The sequence below is a fragment of the Bos javanicus genome, chromosome 6 (genome assembly GCF_032452875.1).
Source record: "Bos javanicus breed banteng chromosome 6, ARS-OSU_banteng_1.0, whole genome shotgun sequence".
Taxonomy (NCBI): domain Eukaryota; kingdom Metazoa; phylum Chordata; class Mammalia; order Artiodactyla; family Bovidae; genus Bos; species Bos javanicus.
The window spans coordinates 36,302,261-36,323,339 of NC_083873.1; the positions used below are offsets into that span (position 1 = coordinate 36,302,261).

At 40.8% G+C, this 21,079-nt stretch overlaps 1 protein-coding gene and 1 long non-coding RNA gene across 15 annotated transcripts in view; one reads left to right on the forward strand and one right to left on the reverse strand.

Moving 5' to 3' along the window:
* FAM13A (family with sequence similarity 13 member A) overlaps window positions 1–6,443 on the forward strand; it is a 337,557-nt gene extending 331,114 nt beyond the window's left edge. For all 14 annotated transcript variants that reach the window (XM_061419687.1, XM_061419691.1, XM_061419689.1 and 11 more), the window contains one exon: window positions 1,874–6,443. In XM_061419687.1, the coding sequence (XP_061275671.1) occupies window positions 1,874–2,000 (127 nt within the window). In that variant the 3' untranslated portion in view covers window positions 2,001–6,443. The remainder of the gene's footprint in view (window positions 1–1,873) is intronic.
* LOC133249379 (uncharacterized) lies at window positions 4,855–19,283 on the reverse strand. Its single transcript, XR_009736927.1, has 2 exons — window positions 18,579–19,283; window positions 4,855–6,684 (listed from the first exon to the last, which is right to left on the reverse strand). It is a non-coding gene; the product is annotated as an uncharacterized LOC133249379 (long non-coding RNA).
* Window positions 19,284–21,079: the final 1,796 nt, after the last annotated feature.

Below are 21,079 nucleotides of genomic sequence, written 5' to 3' on the forward strand. Positions count from 1 at the left end.
TTTTAAGACATAATGTTATCGTCGTCATAGAGCCTTATGCTGCGGAATAGTCTTCTGTGTTTGCAAGTGACCACACGCAGAATGTGCTACTCAGGTCACAGCAGAAGACAGGGTAGAACAGAGAATAGGTTTCCTTCTCTTACACTGGAGCTGAGTTTATCATTTTAAAATGTTTTATTTTAATCCAAATTATTTAAACAGTATAAATACAGTTTCTCTTTAAGTCCCCTTTCATAATTCTCAAAAGAATTGGAAAATAAAAATACCATAAAAATTAACTTTAACATTTAAAATTTAGTATATTTCTGTTGATTTTCATTATTGTATAAATTTATTTTAGGATTTCTGACTTGGATCTGTCCTATAATGACTTCAATGAATTTTTATACCTAAATATCTGCTTTTCTTTTTCCGTGAATTGTAGGATATTTTTAAAAACGTAGATAAAATAAATAATATTCAAAATAATAATGCATGCATGCATGCCATATTGCTCAGTCATTTTTTGCAATTTCACTCTTTGCAGCTCCTCTCTGTCTATGGGATTTCCCAGTCAGGAATACTGGAGTGGGTTGCCATTTTCTTCTCCAGGGGATCGTCCCAACCCAGGGATCAAACCTATGTCTCCTGTGTCTCCTGTCGCATTGCAGGCAAATTCTTTACCCACTGAGCCATTGGGAAAGTCCCAAAATAATATTCTAACACCAAAGACAAACCAAAGGATTAACATTTTGATTTGTTTCATTCCAGTCTTCTTTCCAAGCGTATTTTTGGTTTGTCTGTTTTATTTTTTCCCATATATTTATAATCGTGTTATGCACAGACATCCTATAATTATGTAACTTGCACATGTTTTAAGAAAATAGAATTGATGGGAATCAATAACTATCATACAAGTTTAGAACCGTCAGGGACTTCAGATTTCAGGGTGTGATTCATATCTGACACGAATGAAGCCTCTCAAAGGGCACGTCTGGGGTTGGGGTCACACACCCCCTTCCCTTCCCTGCCCTCTTCTTGGAGTCATCCAGGATCCTTCCTTGAGCAGGCAGAACAGAAATAAAATCAGTTCACTGAGCAAAATTAAATGAACCCCAAGCTATCCCCATTTCCCATTTTTTGCTCTTGAATAAGAAGGAAAGGAAGCCTGGTGTTTGAATGTTTGACGTGTACATTTCCAAGTGGGATGAGAAGCAGGGCAGCACCACAATGACTGAGGATGTGGGAACAGCAGCACTTCTTCAGGTCCTCCTGCGGGTTGTATTAATATTAGATCCAGATTCACGAGCACAGCACGCACCCTGTAATCAGCTCTCAATTATAGTCCTTGTGCATATAAACGTATACATAGAAAATTACTCAGTAAACTTTAAAGGCTTATTAGTGTTCTCTGATCCAATTGCTGAATTCCAAGGCTGATTTTTATAATAAGTAGGAGTATTAACTATTTTTTTAAACCCTGTAAATTGAGTATACCAATTGCTAATTAGAAATTGAGTGGTTCATTAGGTGAAGTATATAAAAATGAGAAAGCATTAAGTATAAATAAAGGCTTTCAGTATATGGAGACTCTTGGTGTGAATTTACATGTAGCCATAACAGAGAGAGTTTCTACATTTCTTAGTCGATCCTGTCTTTCTTCAAGATGCCGGAGTAACTCTAAAACTCAGTTGCATGGTGCCATTTGCGGACACTGTCTTTCACTGCTTGTCTAAACACAGCTCCAGTCTTGATACCAATGATGCTTGGCAACGCTGATTCTGTGGGGCGATAAACTGCAAATTTCCACATGATGATAACTCACCCAATGAACAGTATCCTCTAGGAGAGACACTGCCTGATCATTAGCCCCTTTTCTCTTTGTTTCCATTAGAAATGTCCAGAAGGAAGACCGCACTCCAATGGCTGAAGAATACAACGAGTATAAGCACATTAAGGCAAAACTGAGGCTCTTGGAGGTGCTCATCAGCAAGAGAGACACTGATTCCAAGTCCATGTGAGGAGTCAGCCCCATCCGAGCAAGGGGGTGGGGGGAACGCAGGGGAATGTCCCCCCTCCCTCCCCTCCCCCCCACCTCTCCTGGTAAATAGCAGCTGGGCAGAAACTGGAAGGCAGCCTTGGAGCTGGACCTGCGCCCTCCTGCCTGCAGGCCCTGGGGGTCAGCCCGTTTCCATTGCCTGCCTTGGAAACCATCTAGGTGGAAGGAGGCCACCTACCCCCATGCCAAAATTTTGCAAGGGAATATCAAGATCTCTGCATACCTGTGTGCACACAGACACACACATACGCTGCAGTGGAAGCTTGCTGACACTGGCAGCGGTGAATCACTACATGAAGACACACTCGTCTACAGAGGATGTACACTGTTCTTCCTGGGATAACTGAGCAACAGCATCCTCTGTCTAACTGTGACAATAACAAGCTCAGGACTTCACTCTGGAGAGCGAACTTGCTGCGCACATTCGTGTTCTCTGTGGATCCCATCCAGTGGGAGCCTGCATCGGAGCCCTGTTTGCTGCCTCGGCCATTCTTGTGACCTTTCCACGGAGCCACGCCTTTCCCCACTTGTGTGAATTGCTTCTCCTTCAGCTCTCGGGTAGATGGAAGCTGCACCTGCCTGGGAGAGCAGTGCAGCCCTCTATCTGATGTTGTGTTTCTTCGAGATGTCCTCAGATGACAGAGAACTGATCCCTGACTAGGGCTGGACCATCAGCAGAGGACAGATGGGACAGAGAAGTAGCTAATATCCGTGCTGGTGTTTCAGTTAGGCAGCAGTGAAGAGAATTTTTTCCTGAATGTTGACTACACTTATCAGCTTCAGAATTTATGATCGAACACTTAAGCAAGGGGAAGGCCACTGGTCTATTTGGTTTGGTTTTGGCTCTAGCTAGACAAAAGGGTCTTGCTTAATTCCTAGGTTAAGTGTAGAGGATCATGAGAGAGAAAGAGCCTGTATTTTAAGCCTTCTGTGTACTTACCAGAGTTTAATTTTTTTTTTTAAGTAAACCTGCACTAAAAGTCTTCTCTAACTGAAGGATAAGTGTAGCCCTCAGAGCACAGCCCAAGGCAGAACCTAAATCACACTGTTTTGAAGATCCTGTATAAAGAGAAAATAATGGTGTGTGGCCAGTTACAATGATAGTTTCTTCAAAGATGGTGTTGCAGAGCTATCTGTATTAGACATTTTGGAGGGACCAGGGAATTTAAGACAGCAAATCATCCATCACCTCAGTGTGCTGATGTTATCTGGTGATTGGTTAGTACTTTTTGACCTTCTGTGTCTGCACTAAGGAAAATGAGTTCTGGTTCTGCCTGTATACCCTAGCCCACCTCTGTGCTCTGGGAGGCTGAGCACAGTATCTGCCCACCAGCCACTGGTTGCCAAGAGAAGGTGTTTCAGCAGCTCTGCCTTTTGAAGATAATGGTGCAGGGTGAACAAGACAGCAAAGGGTACCATTCTGTTTTCTTTAATAATAATAACGGAGAAAAGTCTTCCTGATCAGTTGTCACTTTCCAAAGTGGGTTCTTGAGAAACTGGTCAGATCAGGTTTGTAGCAGCATTTTCCATTTTGAGGTAGTGGCTCTCTGTTGGTTAAAAATTGTTCAAGTTAGGAGTAGGGGGAAATAGCTTTAAGTTTGCTCTTTCATCTTCTAGAAGCACGAGCTGTATGTTGAAAGCACCCTGGTTTAATCCACACACTTAAAGACGGTACGTAATCCTACAATGTAGTTCGTTTGGTATTCTCTGCTCTACTGTTTACACTGCAGATTGCTGTAGTTTCAAGGAGTTATATTATAAATGAAATGACGCACTTTAGGATGTTTTCTATTTTTGAAATCTGAACATGAATCATTCACATGACCAAAAATTGTATTTTTTAAAGAAATACATGTCTAGTTTGTCCTTTTTAAGTAATTACTCTCTCAAATAAGCTATAATATAAATCACATCATTACCAGTTAACTTTCAAAGCACATCTGTCTAAGTATTGTTTTGAAAATACTAATATGCTACAACACTTTCAAAGAGAGAAGGCTATATAAATGAGAAGTTACGAAATGTTTTGCAATCTGTTGTTTCTGCCAAAAGTAAATAAGTAAAAGATTTAGTCAGGAATCCCCTTTGAAATTTGTATGATTGAATAAAAGTATACACCAAGTTATAGTAAAATAAATCGCGTATGCAATGTCGTCTTTTCCTTTGTAGTTTATAATACGCTTCCTAGAATGGTGCCCAAATTACGGGAGGGGAGTCCTGTTTTCACTAGATTCTAGCTGAAGACACGTTAGTCAGTAGGTTCTGGCTCTGCCAGAAGTGCTGGGGCAAATTTGTTTCCACAGCAACCATTTCTGCAGCCTAGAGTCTCAAGGCCCTAGAGGCAGAGTCTTAATTGGCTTCATACAGAGTACACTGGACCACAGTTTTTCCTTTGCTCTCTCGGGAATGCATATGTGTATTTACTAACACATGCCAACAAAATAAATGTCAAGGGTTATTTAATAACAAGGATAAGTAAAAATAAAGCATGAATAAACTTAATAGTACGATTATAAGAATTAGAGATAGCAGAGACTTATAATTTTCCAAGCATTTGCTTTTATTGTTTTAGTCTCGCGTAAACCTTGAAACAGATGTTTATATGGGCTATGGTATCATCACTGCATTTCGTCTTTGAAGCATTGAGGTTGATCTTACTTTTTGACAGGTATGTGCAAGGTTTAGGATAATGGCCTGCTGTGAAGTGTTTCACAACAGGCAGAATTTGTTTCATGCCAGTACAAGAAAGTCTGCACCAGCTCACTAATCTCTGATTCAGGTCAAATTTCTCTGAAAGACCAAATCACATTTCAAACTGGAGAATTTTTTTTTTTTAACTTGTTAGCTGTAATTCATTGTGAGCTAATAATTAGATTTCTTTGCTTTGGTTGCCCGTTTGAAGTCCAATGATTATTATTCAGTGGCAAGGCAGGGATGAGCAGTGCCTCTGTTTGTAATATCAGTGTGATTTGTGTTTTGTCTCATCCTGACGCAACACTTACGTGTGGCAGAAGAGTCTGAGGCAGGGTGTGCCTGCTCCCAGGTGTGGCATTTCTAGCCCAGGACAAATGCTTCAGGGCTGTGCTTGTATCATAAACATGGACTGTGGCCAGCCATCTTGGAGCCCTGAGGGCTGGGCATCTATTAATGTGGTTGAGCTTAGAATTCCTCTTAAAGTGACTATTAAGGTCTATTATCAGAATTGAAGGGCAGCTGTAGTGCCAATTAAGTTTATTCTTTCAGGAGCTGCCTAGTTCTCAGTAGGCATAATTGGACCCTCTTTCCTGAACTGATCATAGGTTTACAAGAAAGATCAAAATTTAAAGTTCGTTGATTAATTTTTTAAGAGCTCTTAACCTGATTATGAAGATACCATCTCTCCTAAGGGTATATTTTTTAAGCATTTATACTTTATTATCTTTGGTGGTATATTTATAGCTGAATGCCATAAATGCTTAACTGCTTTGTGAAAATCTGATTGTAGTCTAAATTGGCTTTGATCTCAAGACAAGTATTCCTGAATATTGCTTCCCGAGGATTTTTCTTTTGAGAAGAGAGGTGGTTTCTGCACCAAGACCAACACCTCTGTGATATTCTTTCATAATATCCATTTGGTTAAACCAATAGGTTGGGACAAAACTAGACTAAAACGCTGAAGTAGTTTCCTCAGAAACCCATGGGTTTAGCAGAAACCAGAATGTGCTTTCTTTTCCTTTGATTAATTCCCTTCCTTTATATTTTTTTCCCCACATGATCCTCAAATTCTACTGAAGAGTACCTTTTGTCAAAACATAGGCTAAACATATTTTCAAATCTGTAGGTACTGAACTTGTGCATCCTGGCACTTCTTCACAGGGTGGCTGACTCGGCAAGCCCCAAAGATGGGTGTTCTACATGTCAGCCACTGCACTGGGGCATTAGTGACTTTCCTGAGTAGAGGTCACTGCCCTTGGGGGCATATATGCTCCTCCCCCATGATCCTTCATAACAGAAGTATGTGGATACGCCGGGGTCAATTAACAGGTCCACACAGATATGTATCAAAATGAAATGTGTACATCTACAACTTCATATTGCTATGAAACTGCACTTATGTCTCTAGAGGATCTCATTTGGCCTGGAATCCAGCCAATCTGATCACATGCGCAGCTCAAGAAATCAGTTTGGCAGATCTGACTCTCAGTCTGAAAGCATCTATATGATCATGAAAATCTCCACGAGTGGATACAATTTTAGTAAATAACATGGGCCCAGAACAATGTTTACATGACATGTAAGCAGAAAGTCTTTGAAATTACCGTTGTTCCTTTTTTAAAATGTAAACTGAATGAAAAGATGTTATGTACATTTTTAAAGTACATGACTGTATTTTGTATAAACATAAATAAAATATTTTTAATTGTGAGAGTTCCGAATTTTTTGACAGCGAACCGTCCTGTGGGGTGTGACCTTTCCCTTCAGAAAGGAATAAAGCTGCTCCCTTGAGCGCCTCAGAAGCCCACTGAAGATTAAGATTCGTTGTTCTGTCTCCATGGGAGGCACCAGAAGGTGAAGCAAACTGGGCACAAGCGAGCCATGCCGTGATGGTCAGGAGGAAAATGGGCTTGTGCTCTGCTCAACTGCCTTTCAAATCCACGGGAGGGGGGCTGAAGGGATGCAGAAAGAAAGGCACTTAAAAAAAATCATGTAAGTATATCTCCAAAGTCTAGGAGGCCATCACAGGTAAATACAGGAGCCATTCACTACTCTGAAGCCAAAGAGGCAGGAAACGGTGACATGGGAGGAAAGGCATATTGCAGTTGTGTGAGGTGAGTAGCTGGCGGTCGGTGGAGGTTAGGCCTGCAGGTATCCTTAGGCTGCACGTGTTATAGACGCTCTAAGTGACTCAAGTACACATTCAAAACATACTAAACCTGAATTTTTTTTTTTTTTAATTAAGGCTTGGCGTAAGGACCTTGTCACAGTACTGACGCCAGGATTTGAACTGAGATCTGTCTGACTCCGGAGCACGAAAGGTGCAGTGCTGCTGATGGTGCACTGGCATGGCATTCTGCCTCAATTAAACCTCACCCTGAGTAATGCACTTTTTGAAACCCATGTGGCAGGCAGCATATAGCAACCATCCATTTTCTTAAATCCTATTTTGACGAGGACCCTGTGAGGGCCCAGAAAGTGATGCTAGTCCAAGTATACCAGCTTCTGCAGCCTGTTAGAAAACCAAAGGTCCTCCACTCTGCCTTGCCCGACTCCTCTGGAAATGTTTTCGCTCCTGATCCTGTCCATTTGTAGCACTATGGGCAACCTGAATGGGAATTTCAGAACAGGAACCAACAGGCGTAGGCTAGGGGAGAGGGACAGTCCTTATCAGGCCTCTCAATGGCCTCATTACCTCCTCTAGAAATGGATTCTGAATTTTGCAAGACAAATATATCAGGGTTATCCCTAAGCTGGGTCAGCTTATCAAGGCTATAAAGACACAGCTGAGTTTCATATTCAGTAAAAGCCAAAAGTCAAAATTCCCAAACATGTTTTTAGAATGCTGGCTGCCTGGCCGACAATTGGGATTTGGCAGGAACTGGGCTTGTTGACAACTTGCTTCTCACTTTTCCTCTCCATCAACAAGGCTTGTACCACAGGATGGATCCTACAGTTCAGCATCTTCCGGAGAACGTGGCCCAGTGCAAAACACAGCGAGAACCGAGTCCAAGACCTAAGGACTTATGTTTCTCAGCTGGGCCTTTGTGTGCATCTATTACTTGTTCCTGTGAATTCTGAAACTCATACTCTTCCACGTTTGAATCCTTAATTTCTCAAAAGCAATTTAAAGATGCTGAGAAATCCTTGTCATGCTTCTGGTTCTGTAGCAGAGTATTTCTTGGGTAAGATATTCTGAGATATTGTTATCTTTCTGTAACTATTATTTTACTGAAGTATAGTTGGTTTACAGTGTTTCAAGTGTACAGCAAAATGATTCAGTTTTGTATCTATATATGACACACACTTTTTCAGATTCTTTTCCATTACAGTTTATTACAAGATATGCAATGTGCTATATAGTAGGTCCTTGATTATTTTACTTTCAAAGAACTTAAAATTCCTGGACAAGATTAGAGGAAGGGGGCGGGGGGAACACAGGAAGAGAGTGAAGGGTATGTTTCTCTCTGGTAGCAGAGGGCAGGGCTTCTCAAATTGGTCAGGGGTCTTTAGTACAGTAGCCCTGCGGGAGCTGGCAATCTTCACTTTTCTGACAAGCCTCCAGGTGCTGCAATGCTACTGAGCCAAAGACTGCACATTAAGTAGAGGATGCAGACGACATCCTGGGTGTTTGCAGGAATGAGCAGCTCCGATCAATTCAAAATCCTGAGTTGACAGAGGCGGCACACAACAGTCCCAGTGGAGACCAGATGCCGTCTGACGCGTAAGGTCCAGACTGCAGACAGATGGCCCAGCTCTGCAACTTGGGCACCTTCCTTACCCTCCCTTTCTCTGTTTCTTTACCGTAAAAGAAAATGGGAATAACTGTAGTACCTCCTTATTGAGGTTATTATGGGAATTTACTTGGATGAACATGAAAGAATTACTACAGTAAATCTTGGGTAAATGGTGGTGGTGGGCTATTATCATCAGCATTAAGACAAAGATTCTTTGTGGGCCAAACAGACATTTTGAATCACTACAAAAAAGGAATTGTATTTTCCCCCCACTACCACCCTCCTCTTCACCCTCAGGTGCCATGTTTGCATGTAGTCAGCAACAGAGGCACACGTCTAGCACTTTAAGCACAAGTCAGTACTAACCAGTGAGCAAGATTTTATGTGAGCACTGACCCATTCTCTCGGCAGGGAAAGTAAAATTCTGACTCTTCTCAAGCAATTTACATCAAAACCTGCATGCAGCTTTCTCCAAGAGACTTTTGCTTGCTAAACCCCTTCCCTCTCAAAGCAGGGCAGCCAGCCCCTCTAGGTCTGCTTGTCCCGAAGGCACCACTGTGGGAGGCCCCTATCTGCTCAGACATGTCAAAAGAATTAGATGACAGTGCCTGTGTCCGGCGCAGGAAAGGGACAGAATAACCTTGGAAATAATTTCTAGGTCAGCTGGTGTCCTGAAATTTCTGTCTCAGGGTGTATTTTTAAACAACTAAAAATGAAGCATACCCCAGGGAGGAGAGTTGCTCCGATTTTGGCAAGCTCCTAACCAACATGAGTTTCACCAAGCCTGTGAGCAAGGCTGAGACTAGGAGAGGGCCTGGGGTCGTCTTCCATTCCTTCATCAGCCCCGGGGTGGAAGGCTAGGGGTCAGGGGAGTGGAGGTACCCCAGCTCAGGCCAGCAACAGCAAGCTGTGGTTCAAATGACCTTCCACTCTCACTGAATGAAGCCCTCCCCCCCATTAACTCAAATTTAGAAACTCCAGGTCTCCTCTCTGAACAGACTGCCAGACTTGAACTTGAGAGCCCTTAAGCCTGCTATACCAGACTGAGCATGAGAGTACCCAGGCACAAAAGGGTCAAGAGACTGGTTTTTAACAACAAGAAGCCTTTAGCAGTGGAAGACTGGTTTCTCTAGGACCACAGGCCAGTACCTAGTTGGCACTTGCTGTTGACCTTCGTTCTCAAGAGCTCTGGCCTCTTATGACACCATAGGGACTGGGGTTGTTTCTTAGTCTGCTTTAGTGTTTGCCTTTATCTGAGAAGTGTGTGTGTTTTAGATCTTATTTAATTTCTCAGAAGTTCAATGTCAACGGGAGCCGAATCAATAATTCCTAGAGATTGTATCCAGCTGCCCTAGGATTAGGCCCAGGAAAATCAGCTTTTAAAAGATCTGAAGATTGTGTGATTGTGCATCCTGCCAAGCATCTGGCCACTCTTGGAAGGAAAAAAAAAAAGCTGACGTCTGAACTAATTTTCTCCATGCCACACATAACTCAGGGGTACACACTCCATTACTTTTATAAGGAAATAAAGCGCCAAAGCCTGGATCAGCTAATCCGTGGGAGAGACTGTTATTAATACAGATGCAAAGAATCTTCCCACAGTGGGTAGACGCCTCCTCCAACTCTTGTTCTGTTGCATATCCTGGTTTCTTGCTCCACAAGTGAGGTTGAGCAGTCTCTCTTGACCTGGGTTGTAAAGGCGTGCTGGTAGCATCTATGTCACATCTAACTGGAGAGTTCCCTTATATCACCCACAGGAGAGTTTTCATCTTTTCTGAAGACATGAGGACCTGCTGTCTTCCTTACCACAAGCTCCTCCTCAGCTTTGTGAGATACTGTTCCGCAAGGCAAGTCTGCAGGTGGAGCCTGCCAATGGCTCCTACCAGTGCTGCAGAAAGGCATCTCTTAAAAATGAAGACATTCACAAACCAGAAGACTCATAACTCAAACCAAGTAGTACAAAGGCAACATGGGCATCGTGTCCTTAGATATTCTAGACACCTGGTTTATTTTTTTTCTTTTTTTTTTTAATTTTATTTTATTTTTAAACTTTACATAATTGTATTAGTTTTGCCAAATATCAAAATGAATCCGCCACAGGTATACATGTGTTCCACCTGATTTAAAATCTCCTTGGCTTCATTTTTAAGAGCCAAAGAAAACCGGAGACAGCAAACACTGACATTTCTTTTTGAGAGGAAATGATAAAATCCTGCATGTCAGCCTTATTTGCTTTCTCTTATACGCTTGACCCTAACACAAAATATTCTATTCATTGGGTTGTACCTCAAATCTGTTTTGATATTCTGTTGTGTGTCCTCCTCCATTCCACTTTTCTCTCCATCACCTGGTCAACTATGATTTGGCTATTTTTTCCTTTATTTTTTCCAGTTTTATTGAGATATGATTGACATTGTATAAGTTTAAGGTGTACAACAGGTGGATTTGAAGAGCTAGTTTATTGTAAAACAACCACCATCATAATAGCATTAGCTAACACCTCCATCATGTCACATAACTATCATTCTTCTTTGCAGTTAGAACATTCAAGATCTACTGTCTTAGCAACATGCAAGTATATAGTACACTATTATAAACTATAACCACTATGCTGTTCATTAGATTCCCAGAACGTATTCATCTTATAACTGGAAGTTTGACCAACAAGTCCCCTTTTGCCCCACTCTCCAGCACCTTTCTATTCTGTTCCTATGGGTTAGGCTTTTTAGATTCTACATATAAGTGAGATTTGGTCTTTCTCTGACTTAATTCACCTAGCATAATACTTTCAAGGTCCATCCATGTTGTTACAAACAGCAAGATTTTCTTTTCTTATAATAATACTCCACTGTTACATACACCACAATTTCTCCATTCATCCATTGACAGACCCATTGTTTCCATGTCTTGGCTGTTGTGACTAACACTGCAGTGAACACGAGAGTGCAGATATCTTTTCAAGATCCTGGTTATATTACACTGTGGGTATGTACCCCCAAGTGGGATTGCTGAATCACACGATAGTTCTATTTTTCATTTTTTAAGGAACCTTCATAATGTTTTCCATAGTGGCTATACCAATTTACATTCCCACCAACAGTGTTCAAGGCTTCTCTTTTTTCCACATCCTCACCAACACTTGTCTCTAGTCTTTTGGATAACAGCCACTTTAAAAAGCCTGAGATGAATATCTCCTTGTGGTTTTGATTTGCATTTCCCTAATGTTTTGCAGTGTTGAGTACCTCTTCATGCACCTGTTGGCCATTTGTATGTCTTATTTGAAAATGTATTTATTGAGTTCTGCCTATTTTTTAAGTCAGATTATTTGGTTACTTTTACTATTGAGTCAGATGAGTTCTTTATGTATTTTGGACACTAACTCATCAGATATATGATTGCAGATATTTTCTCCCATTCCATAGTTTGCATTTTTATTTGTTGTTTCTTTTGCTGGGAAGAAGCTGTTTAGTTTGATATAATCACAATTATCAAGTTTTTGTTGCCACGAATTTGGTGTTATATCTCAAAATCATCACAAAAACCAATGTCAAGAAGCCTTTTCTCTGTGTTTTCTTTGAGGAGTTTTAGTTTCAGGGGTTGTGTTTAAGTCTTTATTAATTTTTGTGAATAATATAAGGTAGGGGTTCAATTTCATTATGCATTCGGCCATCCAGTGCTACCAACACCTTTTGTTAAAGAGGCTAGTCTTTCCTCACTGAATATTCTTGGCTCCCTGTCAAATATTAATTAACCATATATTGAAGGTTTATCCTTTTTTATGCCACTATGATGCTGTTAATTACTGTAGATTTGTAGGATAGCTTGAAATAGTTATTAGCTGTAATAGTATTTAAAACAAGAAGTGTGATCCCTCCAGTGTATTCTTTTTTCCTCATGATAGCTTTGACTATTTGGGATCTTTTTCGGTTCCATACAAATTTTAGGATTTTTTTTTTCTATTTCTATGAAAAATGCCATTGGGACTTTGGGAGGGATCACATTGACTCTATAGATGGCTTGGGGTTATATGGATATTTTTAACAATATTAACTCTTCTGAATCATGAACATAGGATAGCTTTCCATTTCTTTGTCATATTCTTTTTTTGTCAAAGTCGTGTATCTCACAGCGTACATATCTTTCACCTCCTTGGTTAAGTTTATTCCTAAATATTTTATTGTTTTTGATGTTATGATGAAGGGGATTGTTTTCTTTTATCCTTTTTCAGATATTTCATTGTTAGTATATAGAAACACACCTGATTTCTTTTCTTTTTTTCTCCTGCTATCTTAGTTTTTCGGTTTTTCAAACTTTAAATTTTTTATTAGCAATGTTAACAATGTTGTGGTGAACAGCAAAGGGACTCAGCCATGCAAATACATGTATCCATTCGCCCTCAACCCCCGCCCCCACCCCCACCCGCATCCAGGCTGGCACGTAACATTGAGCAGAGTTCCATTTGCTATACAGCAGTCCTTACTGGTTATCCACTTTGAATATAGCAGTGTGTACATGACCTTTCCAAACTCCCTAACTATCCCTTCCCCCCAGCAACCATAAGTTCATCTTCTAAGACCTTGAGTCTCTGTTTTGTAAGTTCATTTGTATCATTTCTTTAAGAGTCCACATAGAAGAGATGTCATACAGTATTTCTTCTGTCTGACTTACTTCCCTCAGTATGACACTCTCTACTAGGTCCTTCCACATTGCTGCAAATGTCATTATTTCATTCTTCCTAACAGCTGAGTAATATTCCACTGTATATACGTACCACATCTTTATATATTCCTGTGTCAATGAACATTTAGGTTATTTCCATGCCTTGGCTCTGTCCCTTCATCCTTCTGGAGTTATTTCTCCACTGATCTCCTCCCCCTCTACTGATCTCAGTAGCATATGAGCACCTGCCAATATGGGGAGTTCATCTTTCAGTGTCCTTTCTTTTTGCCTTTTCATACTGTTCATGGAGTTCTCAAGGCAAGAATACTGAAGTGGTTTTCCATTCCCTTCTCCAGTGGACCACGTTTTGTCATAACTCTCCACTATGACCCGTCCATCTTGGGTGGCCCTACACGGCATGGCTCACAGTTTCATTGAGTTAGACAAGCCTGTGGTCATGTGATCAGATTGGTTAGTTTTCTGTGATTGTGGTTTTCATTATCTCTGCCCTCTGATGGAGAAGGATAAGAGGCTTTTGGAAGCTTCCTGATGGGAGAGACTGACTGGGGGGGGAACTGGTTCTTATTCTGTTGGGCGAAGCCATGCTCAGTAAACCTTTAATCCAATTTTCTGTTGATGGTGGGGCTGTGTTCCCTCCTGTTGTTTAACCTGAGGCCAACCTATGGTGGAGATAATGAAGATAATGGCGACCTCTTTCAACAGGTCCCATGCACACACTGCTGCACTCAGTGCCCCCGGCCCTGAAGGAGGCCACGGCCAACCCACACCTGGACACTCCTAGACACTCACAGGCAAGTCTGGGTCAGTCTCTTGTGAAGTCACTGCTCCTTTCTCCTGGGTCCTGATATGCACAAAGTTTTGTTTGTGCCCTTCAAGAGTCTGTTTCCCAGTTCTGTGTAAGTTCTGGAGCCAAAGCAAAAACAACACCCAGTTGTGGATGTGACTGGTGATTGAAGTAAAGTCTGATGCTGTAAAGAGCAATATTGCGTGGAACCTGGAATGTAAGGTCCATGAATCAAGACAAATTGGAAGTGGTCAAATAGGAGATGACAAGAGTGAACATTGACATTTTAGGAATCAGAGAACAAAAATGAACTGGAATGGTGAATTTAACTCAGATGACCATTATATCTACTACTGTGGGCAAGAATCCCTTAGAAGAAATGTAGTAGCCATCATAGTCAACAAGAGAGTCCAAACTGCAGTACTTGGATGCAATCTCAAAAGTGACATAATGACCTCTGTTAGTTTCCAAGGCAAACCATTCAATATCACAGTAATACTAGTCTATGACCCAATGAGTAATGCTGAAGAACAGTTCTATGAAGACCTACAAGACCTTCTAGGACTAACACCCAAAAAAGATGTGCTTTTCATTATAGGGGACTGGAATGCAAAAGTAGGAAGTCAAGCGATACTTGGAGTAACAGGCAGATTTGGCCTTGGAGTACAGAATGAAGAAGGGCAAAGCCTAACAGAGTTTTGCCACGACAATGCACTGGTCATAGCAAATACCCTCTTTCAACAACACAAGAGAAGACTCTACACATGGACATCACCAGATGGTCAATATCAAAATCAGATTGATTATATTCTTTGCAGCCAAAGTTGGAGAAGCTCTATACAGTCAGCAAAAACAAGACCGGGAGCTGGCCATGGCTCAGATCATGAACTCCTTATTGCCAAATTCAGACTTTAACTAAAGAAAGTAGGGAAACCACTAGACCATTCAGGTATGACCTAAATCAAATCCCTTACGATTATACAGTAGAAGTGACAAATAGATAGAAGGAATCAGATCGGATAGACAGTGCATGAAGAACTATGGATGGAGGATCGTGACAATGTACAGGAGACAGTGATCAAAACCATCCCCAAGAAAAGAAATGCAAAAAGACAAAATGGTTGTCTGAGGAGCCCTTACAAATAGCTGTGAAAAGAAGAGAAGAGAAAGGCAAAGGAGAAAAGGAAAGATATACCCATTTGAATGCAAAGTTCCAAAGAACAGCAAAGAGAGATAAGAAAGCCCTCCTTAACGATCAGTGCAAATAAATAGAGGAAAACAATAGCATGGGAAAAACTAGAGATCTCTTCAAGAAAATTAGAGATACCCAGGGAACATTTCATGCAAAGATGGGCACAACAAAGGACAGAAATGGTATGGACCTGACAGAAGCAGAAGATATTAAGAAGAAGTGGCAAGAATACACAGAAGAACTATACAAAAAAGATCATCAAGACCCAGATAACCATGATGGTGTGATCACTCACCTAGAGCCAGACATCCTGGAATGCAAAGTCAAGTGGGCCTTAGGAAGCATCACTACGAACAAAGCTAGTGGAGGTGATGGAATTCCAGTTGAGCTATTCCAAATCCTGAAAGATGACACTGTGAAAGTGCTGCACTCAATATGCCAGCAAATTTGGAAAACTCAGCAGTGGCCACAGGACTGGAAAAGGTCAGTTTTCATTCCAATCCCAAAGAAAGGCAATGCCAAAGAATGCTCAAACTACTGCACAATTGCACTTATCTCACACACTAGCAAAGTAATGCTCAAAATTCTCCAAGCCAGGCTTCAACAGTACATGAACCATGAACTTCCATATATTCAAGCTGGTTTTAGAAAAGGCAGAGGAACCAGAGATCAAATTGCCAACATCCACTGGATTATCAAAAAAGCAAGAGAGTTCCAGAAAAACATCTACTTCTGCTTTATTGACTACGCCAAAGCCTTTGACTGTGTGGACCACCACAAACTGTGGAAAATTCTTCAAGAGATGGGAATACCAGACCAGACCACCTGACCTGCTTCCTGAGAAATCTATATGCAGGTCAGGAAGCAACAGTTAGAACTGGACATGGAACAACAGACTGGTTCCAAATTGGGGAAGGAATACATCAAGGCTGTATATTGTCATCCTGCTTATTTAACTTATATGCAGAGTACATCATGAGAAATGCTGGACTGGATGAAGCATAAGCTGGAATCAAGATTGCTGGGAGCAGTATCAATAACCTCAGATATGCAGATGACACCACCCTTATGGCAGAAAGTGAAGAAGAATTAAAAAGCCTCTTGATGAGTGAAAGGGGAGAGTGAAAAAGTTGGCTTGAAACTCAACATTCAGAAAACAAAGATCATGGCATCTGGTCCCATCACTTCATGGCAAATAGATGGGGAAACAATGGAAACAGTGACTTTACTTTTGGGGGCTCCAAAATCACTGCAGATGGTGATGCAGCCATGAAATTAAAAGATGCTTGCTCCTTGGAAGAAAAGCTATGACCAACCTAGACAGCATATTAAAAAGCAGAGACATTACTTTGCCAACAAAGATCCGTCTAGTCAAAGCTATGGTTTTTCCAGTAGTCATGTATGGATGTGAGAGTTGGACTATAAAGAAGGCTGAGCGCCAAAGAATTGATGCTTTTGAACTGTGGTGTTGGATAAGACTCTTGAGAATCCCTTGGACAGGAAGAAGATCCAACCAGTCCATCCTAAAGGAAATCAGTCCTGAATATTCATTGGAAAGACTGATGCTGACACTGAAACTTCAATACTTTGGCAACCTGATGCGAAGAATTGACTCATTGGAAAAGACCCTGATGCTGGGTAAGATTGAAGGCAGGAGAAGGGGATGACAGAGGATGAGATGTTTGGATGGCATCACCGACCCAATGGACATGAGTTTGAGTGAACTCCGGGAGTTGGTGATGGACAGGGAAGCCTGGCATGCTGGAGTCTATGGGGTCACAAAGAGTCGGACATGACTGAGCTACTGAACTGAACTGAATCCCTTATCATTTGCAAATATTTTGTGTTAAGAATTTTTGCATTTTTATTTGTCAGGGATATAAGCCTATAGTTTTCTTCCTTACAGTGTCCTTTTCTGGCTTTGGTACCATGTTATGCTAGCCCCATAAAATGAGTTTTGGAGTCTTCCTTCCACTTTCATCTTTTGGAACAATGTGAGAAGGACTGGCATTAATTCTTCTTTAAATGTTTGGTAGAACGTGCTTAGTCGCTCAAGTTGTATCCGACTCTTTGCGACCCCATGGGCTGTAGTCTGTCAGGCTCCTCTGTCCACAGGGATTCTCCAGACAAGAATACTGGAGTGGCTTGCCATGCCCTCCTCCAGGGTATCTTTCCAACCCAGGAATAGAACCCAGGTGTCCTATATTGCAGGGGGATTCTTTATCATCTGCGCCACCAGGGAAGCCCCGAATTTACAAGAGCAATCTGGTCTATGGCTTTTCTTACTGGGAGGTTTTCGATTATTGATTCAATCTCATTTCTCATAGTTCATTTGTTTTGATCTTCTATTTTATTTTCATGATTCAGTCTTGTTAGTTTGTATGTTTCTAAGTGTTTTTTTGTTTTTTAACTGATGGACATTTGAAGTTTTTTTTTTTTCACACAAATCCTGAGCTTTATTGGGGAGCATGGTTTTGTAAACATACTTTTTACATAAGTAAGGTTATGAGATGGAGAAGGCAATGGCACCCCACTCCAGTACTCTTGCCTGGCAAATCCCATGGATGGAGGAGCCTGGTAGGCTGCAGTCCATGGGGTTGCTAGGAATTGGACACGACTGAGCGACTTCACTTTCACTTTTCACTTTCATGGATTGGAGAAGGAAATGGCAACCCACTCCAGTGTTCTTGCCTGGAGAATCCCAGGGACGGGGGAGCCTGGTGGGCGGACACGACTGAAGCGACTTAGCAGCAGTAGCAGCAAGGTTATGAGAAAAACAAGTTTGAAAGAACTTAGCTATTCTTATAAATTATATCATATGCTTGCTTATGGACAGATTTTCTCTAAATGATTCAGGTGATTTTTTTTTTTTTTTTTTTTTAGTTCTACCAGTTTATTGCTACCAACCCATCTCCCTTCCCCCTCCTCAGGCATGCATACTCAGTCATGTAACCCCATGGACTGCAGCCCACCAGGCTCCGTCCCTGGACTTTTCCAGGCAAGAATACTGGAGTAGGTTGCCATTTCCTTCTTCACAAGTGATTTGTTTTTAATACTTCTGACTTCTACATCTGGTTTTTTTTTTTTAATTGGTGTATAGTTGATTTGAAATGTTTTAATTTCTAATGTACAGCAAAGTGAAGAAGTTATATATAAACACATATCACCACTCTTTTTTAGATCTAGTCCCCATATAGACCATTTATATAGAGTATTGTGTAGAGTTTCCTGTGCTGTCTGGTAGGCCTTATATCTATTTTATACATAATAGTCTGTCAATCTCAGTCTCCCAATTTATCCATTTCTTGCCCCTTATCCCCTAGCAACTGTAAGTTTGTTTTCTACATCTGTGACTCTAATTCTGTTATGTAAATAGGCTCATTCATACCCTTTTTTAGAGATTCCACATACAAGCAGTATCACATGATGCTTGTCTTTCTCTGTATGACTTACGTCACTTGGTATGACAGTCTGTAGGTCCATCCATGTTGCTGCAAATGTAATTATTTCTTTTTTAGCTGCGTAATATTCCATTGTATATATGTACCATATCTTCTTTATCCATTCCTCTGCTGATGAACAGGTAGATGGCATCCACATCCTGGCTATTGTAAATAGCTCTGCAATGAACAAAGTGCATGCATCTTTTAGAATTATGGTTTCCTCCTGGTATATGCTTAGGAGTGGGATTGCTGGGTCATATGGTAGTTCTATTTTTAAGAAACCTCCATACTGTTCTCAATAGTGGCTGTGCCAACTTACATTCCCACCAACGGGGTGGGAGGGCTCCCTTTTCTCCACACCCTCTCTAGCATTTATTGTTTGTAGATTTTTTGATGATGCCCATTCTGACCAGTGTGAGGTGATACCTCATTGTAGCTTTGATTTGCATTTGGAAGGAATGATGCTAAAGCTGAAACTCCAGTACTTTGGCCACCTCATGTGAAGAGTTGACTCATTGGAAAAGACTCTGATGCTGGGAGGGATTGGGGGCAGGAGGAGAAGGGGACGACAGAGGATGAGATGGCTGGATGGCATCGCTGACTTGATGGACGTGAGTCTGAGTGAACTCCGGGAGTTGGTGATGGACAGGGAGGCCTGGCGTGCTGCGATTCATGGGGTCGCAAAGAGTCGGACACGGCTGAGCGACTGAACTGAACTGAATAGTGATGTTGAGCATCTTTTCATGTGCTTCTTGGCCACCTGTTATGTCTTCTTTGAAGAAATGTCTGTTTAGATGTTCTGCCCGTTTTGTTTTTTCTTAATATTGAGCTGTATGAGTTGTTTGTATATTTCAAGGATTAATCTTTTGTCAGTTGCTTCATTTGCAAATATTTTCTCCATCCTGAGGATTGTCTGTTTTTTTTTATGGTTTCCTTTTCTGTGTAAATGCTTTTAAAAGTTGAATTAGATCCCATTTATTTTTGTTATTGTTTTCATGACTCTAGAAGGTAGGTCAAAAAAAGGATCTTGCTCTAATTTATGTTGAAGAGTGTTCTGCCTGTGTTTTTCTCAAAGAGTTCTATAATGTCCTGTTTCTAAGCGTTTATCCATTTCTTTTAGATTATCCAATTTGTAGGTATGTGATTGTTCCTAATAGTCTCTTAGGATCCTTTGTATTTCTGTGGTATCCACTGTAATGTTTCCTCTTTTTAATTTATAATATTATCTATTTGAGTCTTCTTTTTCTTAATCTAGCTGAAAGTTTGTCAATTCTACCTTTCAAAAAACCAGCTTTTAATTTCATTGATCGTTTCTGTACTTTTTCTGGTCTCTCTTTCATTTATTTATGTTACCCCCTTCCTTCTGCTAAATGTGGGCTTAGTTTCTTCTTCTTCTAGTTCCTTAAGGGATAAAGTTAGGCTGCATCTTTCTTTTTAATGCAGACATTTATTGCTACAAACTTTTCTTAAAACTGCTCTTGCTGCATCTCATAGTTTTTGGTATGTTGTGTTTTAATTTGTGTTACATTCAAGGTGAGTTTTTAATTTTCTTTTTGTTTTCTTCTGTGACCCAATTATTTGTTTAGGACTATGTTGTTTGATTTCCACTTGTTTGTGAAAATTTCAGCTTTCTTCTTGTTATTGATTTCTAGTTTCATACCATTGTGGTTGGGAAAGATATGATTTCGATCTTAAATTTGCCACGACTTGTTTGCCAAGAGGTCATAAGACCTCTTATGTGACCTGTTATGGAGAATGTTCTGTGTGCATTTAAGAATAATGTGTATTCAGTCTGTTGGATGGAATGTTCTATATCTGTTTGATTAATTGGATCTGAAGTATAGTTCAAAAAAACACAAGTGTTTCTTTGGTTTTCTGTCTAGATGTATCTTTTGTTAAAAGTGGAACACTGAAGTCCTCAACTATTACTGTATTTTGTCTATTTCTCCCTTCAGATCTTTGTTAATATAGCAATCCCTGCTCTCTTGTGGTTTTCACTTGCATGAGTATCTTTTCCCACACCTTCACTTTAAGCCTGTGTGTGTCCTTAAAGCTGAAGTGAGTCTCTTGTAGGCAGCATACAGTTGAGTCTTTTTTTTTTAATCCCATCAGCCACTCTCTGTTTTTATTTGAGAATTCAAAGATTCATATTTAAAGAAGTTATCGAGAGGTAAAGACTAACTAATGCCATCTTTTTGTTTTCTGGCTGTTTTGAGGTCATTTGTTACTTTCTTCATCTATTGCTGCATACCTTTGTGAGATGTGAGATGACTTTCCACAGTGATATGCTTTAATCTGGGCTTCCCCAGTGGCTCAGATGGTAAAGAATCCTCCTGCAATGCAGGAGACGGTCAAGAAGATGCCCTGGAGGAGCAAGTGGTAACCCACTCCAGTATTCTTGCCTGGAAATTCCATGCACAGAGGAGCTTGGTGGACTACAGTTCATGGGGTCGCAAAGAGTTGGACATGGCTGAGTGACTAACACAACAACAATGCTTTAATTGCCTTCTC